General features: G+C 39.9%; 1 protein-coding gene across 2 annotated transcripts in view; it reads left to right on the top strand.

The window, feature by feature from the left end:
• The first annotated feature begins 794 nt into the window (after positions 1-794).
• ABL2 (ABL proto-oncogene 2, non-receptor tyrosine kinase) overlaps positions 795-14,774 on the top strand; it is a 105,180-nt gene continuing 91,200 nt past the window's right edge. For both annotated transcript variants that reach the window (XM_049634038.1, XM_049634036.1), the window contains exon 1: positions 795-1,240. In XM_049634038.1, the coding sequence (XP_049489995.1) occupies positions 1,084-1,240 (157 nt within the window). In that variant the 5' untranslated portion in view covers positions 795-1,083. The remainder of the gene's footprint in view (positions 1,241-14,774) is intronic.

Here is a 14,774-nt window from a genome sequence, read left to right as displayed (position 1 = left end):
CAGGGTCAAAGAGAAACATTTTTTTCCCCCTTTGTCATCAAAAGGAGACCTGACCACGTGCACGGTATATAAAGCATACCGGTGGGAAGATTAGCTTTACTGTCAAGCATTGTAAGGGTAACAGGACACACATGTGGTTAGACGGTAAAGGAGCTCAAGAGGAATTCATGGTAATATGAGGAGTGGGGCCACAACTGCTTCTCCAGTGAGACTTCAAAGTGCAGACAACCGAGGCGAGTGCAACTTAACATCATGAAATAATTTCAAAACACTACAATAAAATAATAATGTACCTTTTTTAGTATCTTCACGTAAATTTTGTATAATCTTAGACTCTAGGCCTGCTGCTGACAGTGGTGTTGAAAGGGAATCTCCTGGGCGTTTTAGGGAGCCTCACCTGGATGGCAAGCAGCAAAAGCCTCGTGCGTTTCTGTCCCGACTGTGCCTGCTAAAGAGCCATGCACCTGGGGCGCTCACCGCAACTGATTGATTTGACAGGTGGAGGTGGGACAGGGATGGCTTTAGACCGTCCATCCCCCAAAGGAGGTAGCATGTAGAGCCGAACTTGGGAGGGATCGCTAAGGCGGATTCAGACCTGGGAGGCCCAGGTGGCGCGGAGGCCCACCAAAAGACCCGAAGGAGCTGTGGACGTGCCAGCGAGGTGGGCTCTGGGGGGACCCACCCCGCGAGGAGGCGGGGGCGGGGCGGGCGGGGCGGGCGGGGCGGGGCCGCCGGGAAGCCCTCCCTCCGAGTAGCGGAGGTGACTGGTCGGGCTGGGGGCGGGAGACGCTCTGTCCCACGCTCGCCCTGTGCTCGGTGGTTTAAAGATGGCGGCGGCGGCGACGGCGGCGTTGGGGGCGCGGAGCCGCGGGAGGAGGAGGGAGGAGAATCTGTGAGTCGCCCAGAGGCAGCGCAGCGGCTGCTGTGAGGAGTCCGCGTGCGGAGCCGCCGGCGGCCCGACCGCTCGGGGCCGGGGCCTGGTCTGGGAAGGAGAGGCCGGAGCAGCGCCGGGAGCCTGAGGCCGGAGCCGAGGAGGAATGTGACCTGGGGTCGGCGGGGGCGCGGGAGTACGCGAGCGCAGGGATGGGGCAGCAGGTGGGCCGCGTCGGGGAGGCTCCGGGGCTTCAGCAGCCGCAGCCTCGCGGGATCCGGGGCAGCAGTGCAGCCAGGCCCTCCGGCCGCAGGCGGGACCTGGCGGGGCGCACCACCGAGGCCGGCTTCAATATCTTCACCCAGCATGGTGAGTGTCCGGGAGCCGGCGTGAGGGCGTGGGGGAGGCTGGGGGTGGGGTTGGGGCGGGGTGGGAGGCAGACAGGCAGCTCTAGGGGGTCGAGGGGTGGCGGGGTGCCTGAGACTGGGGGCGGAATCCGCTGCCATCTGGGCCAGTCACGGGAGGCGAGTCACACCCCTCCCCCCCTCCCGTCTCCAGCCTGGCTGGCAGCTCCTGGGGGCGGAGAAGGAAAGAGAAGTGGTCTTAGGGACCGTGGATGGACTGTGCTGTATCTTGGGACACTGTGTGGCTCGGTGAAGACGGTGGATAGTATCCCCAGGGGAGGGAAGGATGCTGGGAGGTGTGGGCTCGATCCAGTAGGTGTTAGTGTAAATCGGTCGTTAGCGATGGGAACGGGTTGTGCCTCAAGGGATTTGGAAATAGGAACTGAATCTCAGGAGATAGTGGCGTATAAAGTGTATATGTACGTATAAGTCAGACTAAGAGCAGTGTCAGAATAGTGAGCTGTGACCTGAAATACTATTCCGTGGCAAAGATAAGGGTAGTGTCTCAGTACTTTTGACGTCCCCACCTTCCCCACCCCCGCCCCAAACTGCACATGAAGGGCTTTGCTAGACCCTCCTATGTTCTGCTTTTTTTTGAGTAGGATACACTTCTGAGAAGCTGGTAGGGGTTAGAGGTTGGTGGTCATGGTTAGGACTTTGGATGTGAAGAAGAGTTTTCTTCCTTGTTCATATGCACATGTGTAACATGTATCCTGCGCTAGCCTGGAACCTATTGCTTTGGCTTCATTATCCAGGTATTTTTAGAATGGTTGTCTCCCAACTCTTTTGATCATACCCTCTTATCAGTAAAAGAGCATATACTCCAGGAACTTATGTATCTGTTAATTATATATGTACTTGTTCTGCTGTACCGATATGTTATGTAACTTGTAAATGCACACAGAAATAGAATTTAAGAAAGGATGAGATGAAAAAACAAGTATAATGAGAATTCTGATATTTTTCTACCCTGCAGCCCACTGGATCCATTTGCACTTCCTCTGAGCTGCACCCACACCACTTTTGAGACCACTTTTCTAGAGGAAGGAAGAGTGGCGAAGGGGGAAAAACAATTGAGCTTCATGGGTTATCATGAGATATCACAAGACCTTAGGCTGAAGAGATAGATGTCACATGGATAGATGTGACAAGGACTGCATAGTTGAGGTTGGATGAGAGGTTGGAATTTCATTAAGGAGGCATATAGAAAATAATAAAGGATAAAAGATACAGGGTGTCTAAATTGAACAATATAGGGAGGAGAAGGAAGGAAAGGAAGTGTGACTGTTAGAAATGGAGTTTTGGAGGAAATAATGATTGTATGCATAGCATTATGCAAAGAAAAGAGATGAACCTGGGGAGCTGTGGCTGCTAGCTGAGTTGTATCACAGAGCTCTGGGTTTGGACTTTGTGAGCATGCTGAGTTGTTTCTCAGTGGAGGAGATACAAATTATTTTGGGCCATTCAAGTGTTACATGTCTACTATTAAAGATGTGAGTCAGCTTCCCTTCCAGGTATATGAACATTGTTATGAAAGTGCTATATATGAGTTAGCTTTTATTGAAATCACTTTCTAAAACACAGGAGGAAAGAATGGATGAATAGTTTTCAAGGAAGATCATTCAAGTAGCCTCACTTTGTGGGAAGTGTTAGTAGGCATTAAACTTGGCCCAGTAGGGCAGCAGTGATTCTCTTCCTTTAACATCTTACTGAGGACAGAAACTTTTCAGAGAAGGAGGAATGTCATGAAGAATGGAATGGGAAGAGATTTTGAAGGATGGATAGGACTTGGATCTATGGATCAAGAAAAAGAGGACAGGCTGGGCAGGAGAAAAGACTTGAGCATGAACAATGGGAATTAACATAATTTGCTGATGGGATAGTGAGGAGACACCTGTTTGGAGTGAAGCAAGTCCTCCAGGAGTAAATCTTAGAGCAAAAATGGCAAGAATCAAATTCTGGCCCTGGCTCCACCTGGCTGTGTGATTTAGTCACTTATCATCTTTGGGGTTCTCTATCTGCAAGATGTTGGATTGGATGAATGCTGAGGTACCTTCTGACTCTAAGATTTTATGATTCTAATTGAAGCAGTGGGAAGAAAGCTTTGAATATATTTGATTGGGCCTGGGTAATGGAAAATGTGGCAGAGGAGTTGATATCAGTTTACCTGATTGGCTAATTCATAGAATATATCATCAAGCCCAAGTGTGAAATGCTGAACAGTTGGCCTTAAGTGGATGCAATGGAAATGGGTGGGGGTGGGGGGGTGAGGGTGGGTAAGTTTGAGGGATATTTCATTCATTGAATAAACAAAATTTTTTTTGAGTACCTATTATGTAACTGGGCTTTGGGGATCTTGCTGTGAGCATAACAAGAGTCTCTGCCCTTGTAAAACTTAGAGGACTTCATGATTCAATATGGAGGATGAACAAGAGATCACTTTGGAATATTTATAGAGGGCATTAACTCTGGGGCCATTCTGCCTGGATTTGAAACCTGGCTCAGATGCTTATTATATATGTGACCCCTGGGCAAGTTATTTAACGTTTTTGTGCCTTGGATTCTCCTTTTGTAAAATGAGGATAAGAGCACCTAATAATAATAGTATGTAGATTAAATTAGTTAATATATGTAATGCATGATAAGAGCTAAATTTGTGTCAGCTGCTGCCATTACTACTATTATAAAAATAGGGGTGAGTCGAAGACTGTAAGGTTTTGAAATTGGCTGAGATGATGATTATTGACAAGTTTGGAAGTGAGAAGCTAATTGAAAGGATGGGAATAGGGTAAGTTTGTTGCCAAAGTCTAGTATGAAAAGAATGTCATTAGCAAATAATACAGGAAACAAAGGTGAAGTGAGTACTTAGTTTCTAGACAGATCAGTGTTTATAAACTTTTCTGTAGATCGGAGTTTCTCAGCCTTGGCAGTGTCGACATTTTGGGGTGGATGGTTCTTTGTTGTAGGGGGCTGTCATGTGCTTTGTAAGACATTTGGCAGCACACTGGCCTCTACTCACTAGATGCCAGTAGCAACCCTGGCCTCCAGTTGGGACAACCAGAAAGGTTTACAGACATTACTAAATGGCCCCTGGGGCAGGGGGTAAAATTGCTCCTAGTTAAGAACTGCTTAGAAATACATGACACATTCTGAATTGAATGAATGAATGAATCAGATTCAAAAGCTCCTCAATCTATCATTTGACATTTACACAAAAAATTTGGATCCTGGAACGAGTATACAAATAGTGAGTTTCACGAGATATTAGCACATCATTTCATAGATGGAATTGAAGTCTGGCAGGCTATTGAGTTTACATGTAGGTTTAAAGGTAGATCAAATGTTGTTTTGTAGTTAATCAGTAAAAATGTACAGATGTTATAGAAATGGCTTAATCGGAGTCCATGATTTTTCTTCTGTAGGAAGAAATATTTTCTCGTTTAAAATGAGAATGGTATTTTTATTGTTTTTTCTTTTTTTATTGTTAATGTATGGGTAAGTTGTTATAACTTGTCAAAAGTGATTTTTATGAAAATAATTTAGAAGGAATAAAAATAATAGGGCTGTTTTTTGGTGTGAAAGGGGTGAGTGATATATGACTTTCCTGAACTCTGCTATTGGACCTTTTTGGTGAGCTGATGTTTTGTGACTAGCGATATGGGGTTGGATACTTACTTGTCTTTTTTTTTTTTTTTTTTTTTTGTATATTCTCCATTTATTTTTTAAATTTACATCCAAGTTAGCATATAGTGCAACGATGATTTCAGGAGTAGATTCCTTAATGCCCCTTACCCATTTAGCCCACAACCCCTCCAGTAATCCTCTGTTTGTTCTCCATATTTAAGAGTCTCTTATGTTTTGTCCCCCTCCCTGTTTTTATATTATTTTTGTTTCCCTTCCTTTATGTTCATCTGTTTTGTCTCCTAAAGTCCTCATATGAGTGAAGTCATATTTGTCTTTCTTTGACTAATTTCGCTTAGCATAATTCCACCCATGTAGTTGAAAATGGCAAGATCTCATTGTTTTTGATTGCCGAGTAATACTCCATTGTATATATATACCACATCTTCTTTATCCATTCATCTGTCGATGGACATTTGGGCTCTTTCCACACTTCGGTTATTGTTGATAGTGCTGCTATAAACATTGGGTGCATGTGTCCCTTTGAAACAGCATCCCTGTATCCTTGGATAAATACCTAGTAGTGCATTGCTGGGTTGTAGGGTAGTTCTGTTTTTAGTTTTTTGAGGAACCTCCATACTGTTTTCCAGAGTGGATGCACCAGCTTGCATTCCCACCAACAATGCAAAAGAGATCCTCTTTCTCTGCATCCTCACCAACATCTGTTGTTGCCTCAGTTGTTAGTGTTAGCCATTCTGACAGGGGTGAGGTGGTAGCTCACTGTGGTTTTGATTTGTATTTCCCTGATGATGAGTGATATGGAGCATTTTTTCATATGTCGCTTGGCCATCTGGATGTCTTCTTTGAAGAAGTGTCTATTCATGTCTTTTGCCCATTTCTTCGCTGGATTATTTGTTTTTTGGATGTTGAGTTTGAAAAGTTCTTTATAGATTTTGGATACTAACCCTTTATCTGATAGGTCGTTTGCAAATATCTTCTCCCATTCTGTCGGTTGCCTTGTAGTGTTGCTGATTGTTTCCTTTGCTGTGCAGAAGCTTTTTATTTTGATGAGGTCCCAATAGTTCATTTTTGCTTTGATTTCCCTTGCCTCCGGAGACATGTTGAGTAAGAAGTTGCCGCGGCCAAGGTCAAAGGTTTTTGCCTGCTTTTCTCCTTGAGGATTTTGATGGCTTCCTCTTATTACATTTAGGTCTTTCATCCATTTGAGTTTATTTTTGTGTATGGTGTAAGAAAGCGGTCCAGGTTCATTTTTCTGCATGTCGCTGTCCAGTTTTCCCAGCACCACTTGCTGAAGAGACTCTCTTTTCTCCATTGGATATTCTTTCTTTCCTGCTTTGTCAAAGATTAGTTGGCTGTATGTTTGTGGGTCCGTTTCTGGGTTCTCTATTCTGTTCCATTGATCTGAGTGTTTTTGTGCCACTTATTGTCTTTTTAATATCTGACAGACCTTGGAATAGTTGAGGATTTCACTTCAGCTTTACTTTTCTCATTTGCTGAAAATACTATTAAAAATTAACCTTAAATTGTGACATTTTGAATAATAAAAATTTTCCCTTAAACTCATCAGTTTAAGTGAGCTGATTTGCTTATTTATTTTGGATCTGTACTTCATGTTTTAATGTTTGCAGAATGAAAGATTAGGCACCCCAGGTTGAAAATGATACTGTAGAAAGAATAGGAAGGCTGTTAAAAGGGAATTTTAAATATAGTGGCCTAGTCACTGATTGCTTGTGTGTGTGTGGGGGGGGGGGTCACTGATTTTTTTTTTTTTTTTTTTTTTTTTTTTTTAAGTAATCTCTATACTCTTCCTGGGGCTCAAAGTCATGACCCTCAGATAAAGAGTTGCATGCTCCAGGTGCCTGGGTGGCTCAGTTGGTTAAGCAAGCATCTGACTCTTGATTTTGGCTCTGGTCATGATCTCATGGTTCCTGAGGTTGAGCCTAGCCTTGGGCTCTGCACTTTGGGATTCTTTTTCTGCCTCACCCTGACTTGCCCTCTCTCTCTCAAAATAAATAAACATTTTGAAAAAAGAGTTGCATGCTCTTCTGACTGAGCCAGCCAGGTGCCCACTGTTGTGGCCACTGATTCTTAAGGGAACTAAACTTTTCCAAAGAAATAAACTGTTACATTTTTGTTAATCTCCAAATCTGCAGAAGTTACAGATGCATAACTGTGACTCTGCTTATAGCAAAATGACAAAATAAGTTGTGGTACAGATTCTCTTCTCACAGCCCAATTGACAGTAAGGTCCCAGGTAAATTGTGAAGTCTGAAGTTCCTTATTTTATTTATTTATTTTTTAAGTTTATTTTTGAAAGAAAAAGGATACAAGCAGGGCTGGTAGAGAGAGAGACAGAGACAGAACCTGAAGCAGGCTCCAAGCTCTGAGTTGTCAGTACAGAGCCCGACATGGGGCTCAAACTCACAAACTGCGGGATCATGACCTGAGCTGAAGTCAGACTCTTAACCGAGTGAGCCACCAGGCTCCCCAGTCTGAGGTTCCTTCTTAAACGTCTTCAGCATGCTTAAAAAGAAGGCAAAAGCCAAACAACAGAAAAACCAGCGTCTTGCCCCCTCTAACCTCCTTTCAGTGTTTTTTTTTTCCCCTCATGTTCATTCTTTAATCGGGAATGATGATAATTATATTTGCATAGTTTTAGAGTTTATGAAGACATTTTATGTCCTTTATCTCATTTGAACTTTATAGCTACTCTGAAATAGGTGGGAGCAGGTATTGATCTTCCCATTTTACAGATGATGAAGAGTTAAAAGAATTAAATGACTTCCTAAGGTCAAGTAGCAGTGAAGTTATGGGATTGAAACTCAAGCTTTTGCCTCCAAATCTTTGTTCTAGTGTAGAGATTTAGAGAACATGTGTTTTAGAATTAGAATTGGATTAGTTTTATGTCTGACATTAGTAAAGTGTTTACAGCTCCCAACCTATAAAATTATATACTAAGTACTCAATAAGTAGCAGTGGGGTTATTTACCTGGAGATGGTTGTAGAGATTATATGAGTTGTGTGTGAAAATGTTTGTTTTGTAACCCATGTAAAACACTGCTCTTGTCTTTTTTTTTTTGCTCGTGTCGTCTTGAGGGTATGCTAAAATACAGAATTGTCTTACCATTTATATTTTAAGTCTCTGTGTTCTCTCTGTAAGTTCCTCCCCCCCCCCCCCCAATGTTTTTTGATTATTAAAGAACTTTGAGAAAGCATCAAAAAGGTAGGGAAATTTTGGGGACCTGAAGTCACATTAGGCCTTCCTTTTTCTAAAAGTAAATGTTGTCCTCTTCCCCTCCACACCGCGCCCCCCCCCATTTGAATGTAGTTCACACACAACTATGAATTAGTTTCAGGTGTACAACATACTGATTCAACAATTTTAAACATTATGCTCTGTTCACCACAAGTGTAGCTACCATCTGTCACCATGCAGTACTATTGTGATACCAGTGAATATATTCCCTGTGCTGTGTTTTTTATTCCTGTGACTTATTCACTGCAAACTGGAAGTCTGGCTCTCCCACTGTCCTTCACTCATTTTGCTCATCCCTCCTCCTACTTCTCTCTGTTCTGGCAATATCAGTTCTCTGTTTATAGGTGTGATTCTACTTTTTGTTCATTTTTTTGTTTTTTAGATTCCACATATAAGTGAAATCATATGGTATTTGTTTGACTTCTTTCACTTAGCATAATAGCGGCTAGGTCTGTCCTTGTTGCAAATGACAAGATCTTCTCTTTTTTTTTTTATGGCCGAATAATATTCTGTTGTTTGTGTATGTGTGTGTAATGTATATATGTGTACATCTGTATACACACCCCCACATATTTATCCATTAATTTATTGATGGACACTTATATTGCTTCTGTTTCTTGGCTATTGTAAATAATGCTGCAGTAAACATAGGGGTGCATATATATTTTTGAATTAGTGTTTTAAATGTTACCCTCTTAGAATGATTTGTCTTAGAGGCTGGTTCTCAGAGGACCCACAGTCCATGGTTCTTTTTCACCCACTCTTTTCATAGGGTTGACGTTTTTTCTTCAGAGAAATTGAACCAGAAACACAGGCCAATGCAAATGTAACGTTTAGGTAGACATCTCCTAAGCTGGCACAGTTGTTTGCTGGTTAATATTTAATGACTTATCATAATGCAGCCTCCTTCATCTGATATCCTTTGAGACTTTTTTGTGTCTCTCTGTATTATTTTTACCTCTGGTTATAAAGTTTCTTATTAAAAGCATGTTTTAGTAGGACTTTTATATTGATTTTGTGAGTCATATGGGCTTTTTGTCATATGCGTGAAATTTCAAAATACTTAAGAATGTTAACCTCATTAATATTAATAGGTTTCTTCTGGAATAGGTAAATTTGGAGTTTCACTGTAGATTCTTCACCAAATTATATAGAACAGATGTTCACAAACTTTAGTTTGCAGAGTTTGTTAAAACACAGGTTGCTGGGTCCCATCCCCACTGGTTCTGATTCAGGTCTGAGGTGGGGTTTAAGAATTTGCATTTCTGACAAATTTCCAGTTGTTGCTGACGCTGCTGGTTGAGGGGCACACTTTAAGAACTGTGAGAATAAAAAATAAAAAAATAAAAAAAATAAAAAAAAATGTTTAAACAGTTGAGCAGAGCATCATAGTGGACACTAAAAGACAAAACTAAGGATAACAAATTTAAAAATGAAATTGTCTTATATTGCCTTCTGAAAATAAATTATATCTAGGTCATAAAAAAAAAAAAAACTGTGAGAACACTTTGGGTAATGTGAGATTAAGAAGAGTAATGGATCAGCATTATTCAAAGATTGTCAGTTGAGCCAGAAAACATAATGTATTGACTCTGTTTTACTTAAAACTGGTTCAAAAGACCATTTGTTCCAAGTCGAGTGTCCACATGCAGGTGTCCACTGTCTTTTACCATCTTTTGGTGGCAGGAAGAGAGGTCTTTTTGCTTTGGCCTTAACTTTTTTTAATCTCTGAGAGTTCATAGTTTAGAGGTCTGTTAAGAGATGCACTTTTGAAAGAACCTAGTGTGTGAGGGAAAAGAGAGGTAGGGCTAGGGTTTTGCTGACAGATTTAGGGCAGGCCTCAGTTACTGGAAGAAGTGGTGAAGAAATAGTTGCCATCTATTGAGTGAGGTGTGCCAGGCATGTTCTAGGCACTTAATATCTGTTTTTTCATTTAAACCCATAAAACCCTACTTGCCCAATTGAAAAATATTAGAGACCAAAGAAATTGTGTGTGTGTGTGTGTGTGTGTGTGTGCGCGCGCGCGCATACAGAGATTTTTAGGCTTTTAAATCTCTCTGGAGACCAGTGATGCAGTTTTCAGAATGGTAGGCAAGAGTTGATCTGTATACTCTGTGGCTGTGGATTGAGACTTGGATATTGTCTAACAAAGGGAGCAGTAGGCACTCATGCTATTTGGAATCTCATGGCAATGTTGAACTACTGTCCTAACTTCTAGACTTAGTGTTATTAATATTTCATCCTTAAAATTTATATTTTATATAATTTAACATATAAGTATATTAATAAATACATGTCTTATATATTTGTATAATTTTATACTTTCACCCTCTGATAGATTACAACTCTCTTCTCTTGGCTTTTTAGACATGAAGAAGATTTAACAGGTATCAGTGATTGCCTATTAAAGGATGAATGCATTAAGCCCTGTTTCTCTATGAATGTGGAAGAGTATAAAATATTAGTCACATATACTCTCTGATATTTATAGTGGATTTAATTAAACCATACTGGTAGAAGTTCTTTAAAAAAACTACCAACTGACAATATTGTATATCAATTGCATAAATATTTGTGTAGATGACTCTTAGGTTCTAAGATACTAGGTTGTAAGAATTAATTCTTCTGCCACATAGATGTCCTTGAGTAATTGTGGAATAATTTTTCTTATTCTACATTCTTTTATATATTTTTATAACAGTCATTGTCAATGAAAAACATTTTAAATGACAGTATGTCTAATTAGTAATAATTTTACTGATAAAACTATGTAGGTAACTATTTTTTTCTCTGTATCCAGATATACCCCTAGATATATAGAATATCCATATGTAAGAGCTAATACGCTAGGGTGTTTGAGTGTAAACAAATAATTTTAGGGGTGTATTATCTTACAAAATGTTAATGTTAAAAATGAAGTACTCCAGTGTTGTGGTATTGGAATATATATAGCCACTTAAAGTCATATATTTAAAATTTTTTTTTAATATTTATTATTTGTTTTTGAGAGAGATACAGAGTGTGAGCAGGGAAGGGGCAGAGAGAGAGAGGGACACACAGAATCTGAAGCAACTCCAGGCTCCGAGTTTGTTAGCGCAGAGCCCAATGCAGGGCTTGAAGTCACGTACTGTGAGATCATGACCTGAGCCAAAGTCGGATGCTCAACAGACTGAGCCACCTAGGTGCCCCTAAAGTCATATATTTCATTTATAGTTGGAATATGCAATTTATAAGGAGACTTTTTTTTTCTTTGTAGGTAATATGGCAGAATTAAGAAAAAAATTTAATCCTCCAGAGTACTTTCTGTTTCTTTACTCAATTCTATGGTAATTACCTATGTTAATGACTCAATTGTTAGGTATTATTTAGAACTGCTGCCCAAAAGAATGATGTTGCTTAAATAGATGTTGATGAACATCCTAATGACAAAAAACTATAAAACTAGTTTTGTGTGTCTGCATGTATGGAAGTGTGATATTTTGCACAATAACTCTTGGCTACTAATCGCTGCCTTTTGGGATTGGGTGCATGATTTCAGTATATAAATTTATGGTTATAACACTAATTAGAACAGTTTCTCTGTATTGTTTGTGCTTGAACTTCCACTCAAATTCATAGGTTGATACACATTAAATATAATACTATGCCAACTTTAATATTGGTTGCTAAAAACCTAGGAACCTATATTAAGCTCTCCCCCGCCCCTTTGCTTCATGTTGTGAATGTGCTGAGTCTCTGGTGGTGGGACTGCTGGCTTCTCCACAGTGAACTCTGCCAGTATTGGTTTTTGATCCAGCAGAACACAAAGCTCAGCAGGCCCAGGCGATTTATATTTCCTGGTTTGCTTTCCAAGGAGAGGGAGGGTTTAGAAACCTTTCACTTGATGTGGTCAAGGTCAAAGAAAATGATCTGTGGCTTAATATATTATGCAGTATGTACACAATTTGTTAACATGTTCCTCTCTCTAAGCTAATTCCAGCAAATTAAAATAACAATATTGAGCCAGGACTAAAGATTGCTACTTAGCATTTTGTGGTTCTAGATAATTACTAAGACAACGTTTTCCTAAAACTAGCAGTACTAACAGGCACAGTTAGTATCACCCATCTGTTTCTTATAGGAAAGAAAGGATACATGAAGGCTTTTGTATGTGTATAACAAAACACACAAGCTTTCTTTTATTAATTTTGAAATTTGTATTTTTTAATTGTATAAAAATTTATGAAGAGATATCTCAATGTAAAAAAAAAAAAAAAAAGTCAGTACAGAAGCATATAGACAAGACGTGAAAGTCCCCTTTGATATTCCTGCCCATGATCCTATATTCCCTTGTTGGAGGTAACTAATGTTTATGGTTTGATGTGTATTTTCCCAGAACTTTCTATATATTTACATATATATGAGTATATGTATTAATAGTTCTCTTGTTATTATAAATAGCATTGTACTATGTGAATTTTTTTCTCCCAAATTTGTTTTTTGTACTTAGTGTATCTGGAAGACCCTTCTATACCAAATGTATAGATTTCTCATTCTTTTCTGTTTTTTTAAATGGTTTTTAAAATTTTTTTAAGTTTGTTTGTTTGTTTATTTATTTATTTATTTTGAGACAGAGAGAGAGAGTGAGCAGAGGAGGGGCAGACAGAGAAGAGGGATAGAGAGTCCCAAGCAGACTCTGTGTTTGCTGTCGGTGCAGAACCCAATGGTGAGGCTCGAACTCCCGAACTGTGAGATCGTGGCCTGAGCTGAAATCAAGAGTCGGGCACTTAATCGACTGAACCACCCAGGCACCGCTTTCTCATTCTTTTCAACAGCTCTATTGTGTTTCATGCTTCAGATATATCTATTAACATTTCATTTGGATATTAACCATTTTTTTTTATTGAGGAATATTTGTTTACAAGATTATCAAAGATTTCCTTTTTTCTTTTGGTATTTTTTCCCTTTCTATTACCAAATTGAACCTATGTGAAATATTCATTCATTCATTCACTGATGGTTGGAACCAATTTAATTTTCCATTGTGGAGCCCAAGGTGAGGCTTGTTCTCACGACCCTGGGATTATGACCTGAGCCAAAATCAAGAGTCGGACGCTCAACTGACTTAGCCACTCAGGCACCCCAGTAATTTTTCCTTTAATTCTCTTCTAGGGAGGCAGTTACAATTTTTACATTAGTATCTTTCTACCAACATTTTTATTCTCTTAAAAATTTTTTTTAAGTTTAAAAATATTTTTTAAGTTTATTTATTTATTTTGAGAGAGAGACAGCGTGAGCAGGGGAAGGGTAGAGGTGGGGGGGAGGGAGAGAGAGAGAGAGAGCGAGCGAGCGCGAGAGAGGGAAAGAAAGAAAGAATCCCAAGCAGCCTCTGCACCGTCAGCACAGAGCCGGAAGCAGGGCTCAATCTCCCAAAACCGTGAAATCATGACCTCAGCCGAAACCGAGGGTCGGACACTTAACCAACTGAGCCACCCGGGCGCCCCGTAAAGTTTTTTTAAATTTTGATGGGGGGGTACAGAGAGAGGGAGAGACAATCCCAAGCAGGCTTTGTGCTGTCAGAGCAGAGCCCAACGTGGGGCTCAAACTCCCTAACCACGAGATCATGACCCAAGCTGAAATCAGGAGTTGGATGCTTAACCATCCCAGCCACACATGTGCTCCCTGCCCATTTTTTAATAGAATTTTTTGTACTATTGATTTGTATAAAATTCTTCTTCTTAAAGCTAAAGAACTTGATAGGTCTTTAAGAAGTCTGTCTTAAAGGATTATTTCTGAATTTTTTCATAATGTACCACTTATATCTTTGGATTTTGGTTTTCTTGCTAGTTTAGGAAGTTTTGACTATTTTCCTGGCTTTCACATTATTTGTCTTCTCTATTTCCTCTGATGTCCTTATATTTACATATTAGCATTCATTGATCTTTTTTCTATACCTCACCATTTTTATTATAAAATTTCACTGAATTTCTGATTTATTTACTAATTTATTTCAGATTTAATAGTGTTGAACTATTACATTACTGTAGTTGAATCTTTTACATTAGCAGTTTTCTGTGAGTGATCTGTATGAGTAGGACTCTTGGTTAAAAGTAATTAGAGACTCCAGATTATGTAATCTATAGAAAATATTTATGGGGATAGTGGAGGCTCAAGGACAGGAATGCAGCTAGGCTGGCCTAGACAAAAGACAGGGAAGGTTGCTAGAAACTCAGGAAATATTTATTTTTTGTCTTTTGTTTTGGCTGTTTGCTCACGTGATTCTTCTCTCAGACATTCAATTCATATCATACTTCCCATTTTTTAATGTCTTTTCTGATCAAGAGAATGGTTTATAGTAAACTTTCATTTCTTAGTTCCAAATTCTCAGGACAGTCATTGTGATTGATGCTCAGATCACCTATAACAGGGTTTCTCACGCTCCATAATATTGACATTTTAGGCTGGATGTTTTTTTGTTGTGGGGCTGGTATGTGCCTTGTAGGATGTTTAGGGGCATTTCTTGCTCCTGCTAACTAAATGGTGACAACCAAAAAACTAACTAGTTGTGACAACCAAAAAATGTCTGTAGATAGTGCCAGTTTCTTCTTGGGGGTAGAATTAC

Source organism: Panthera uncia, chromosome F1 (assembly GCF_023721935.1).
Source record: "Panthera uncia isolate 11264 chromosome F1, Puncia_PCG_1.0, whole genome shotgun sequence".
Taxonomy (NCBI): domain Eukaryota; kingdom Metazoa; phylum Chordata; class Mammalia; order Carnivora; family Felidae; genus Panthera; species Panthera uncia.
Note: the sequence above shows the minus strand (reverse complement) of the source record. Positions and strands in the feature narration are given on the sequence as shown.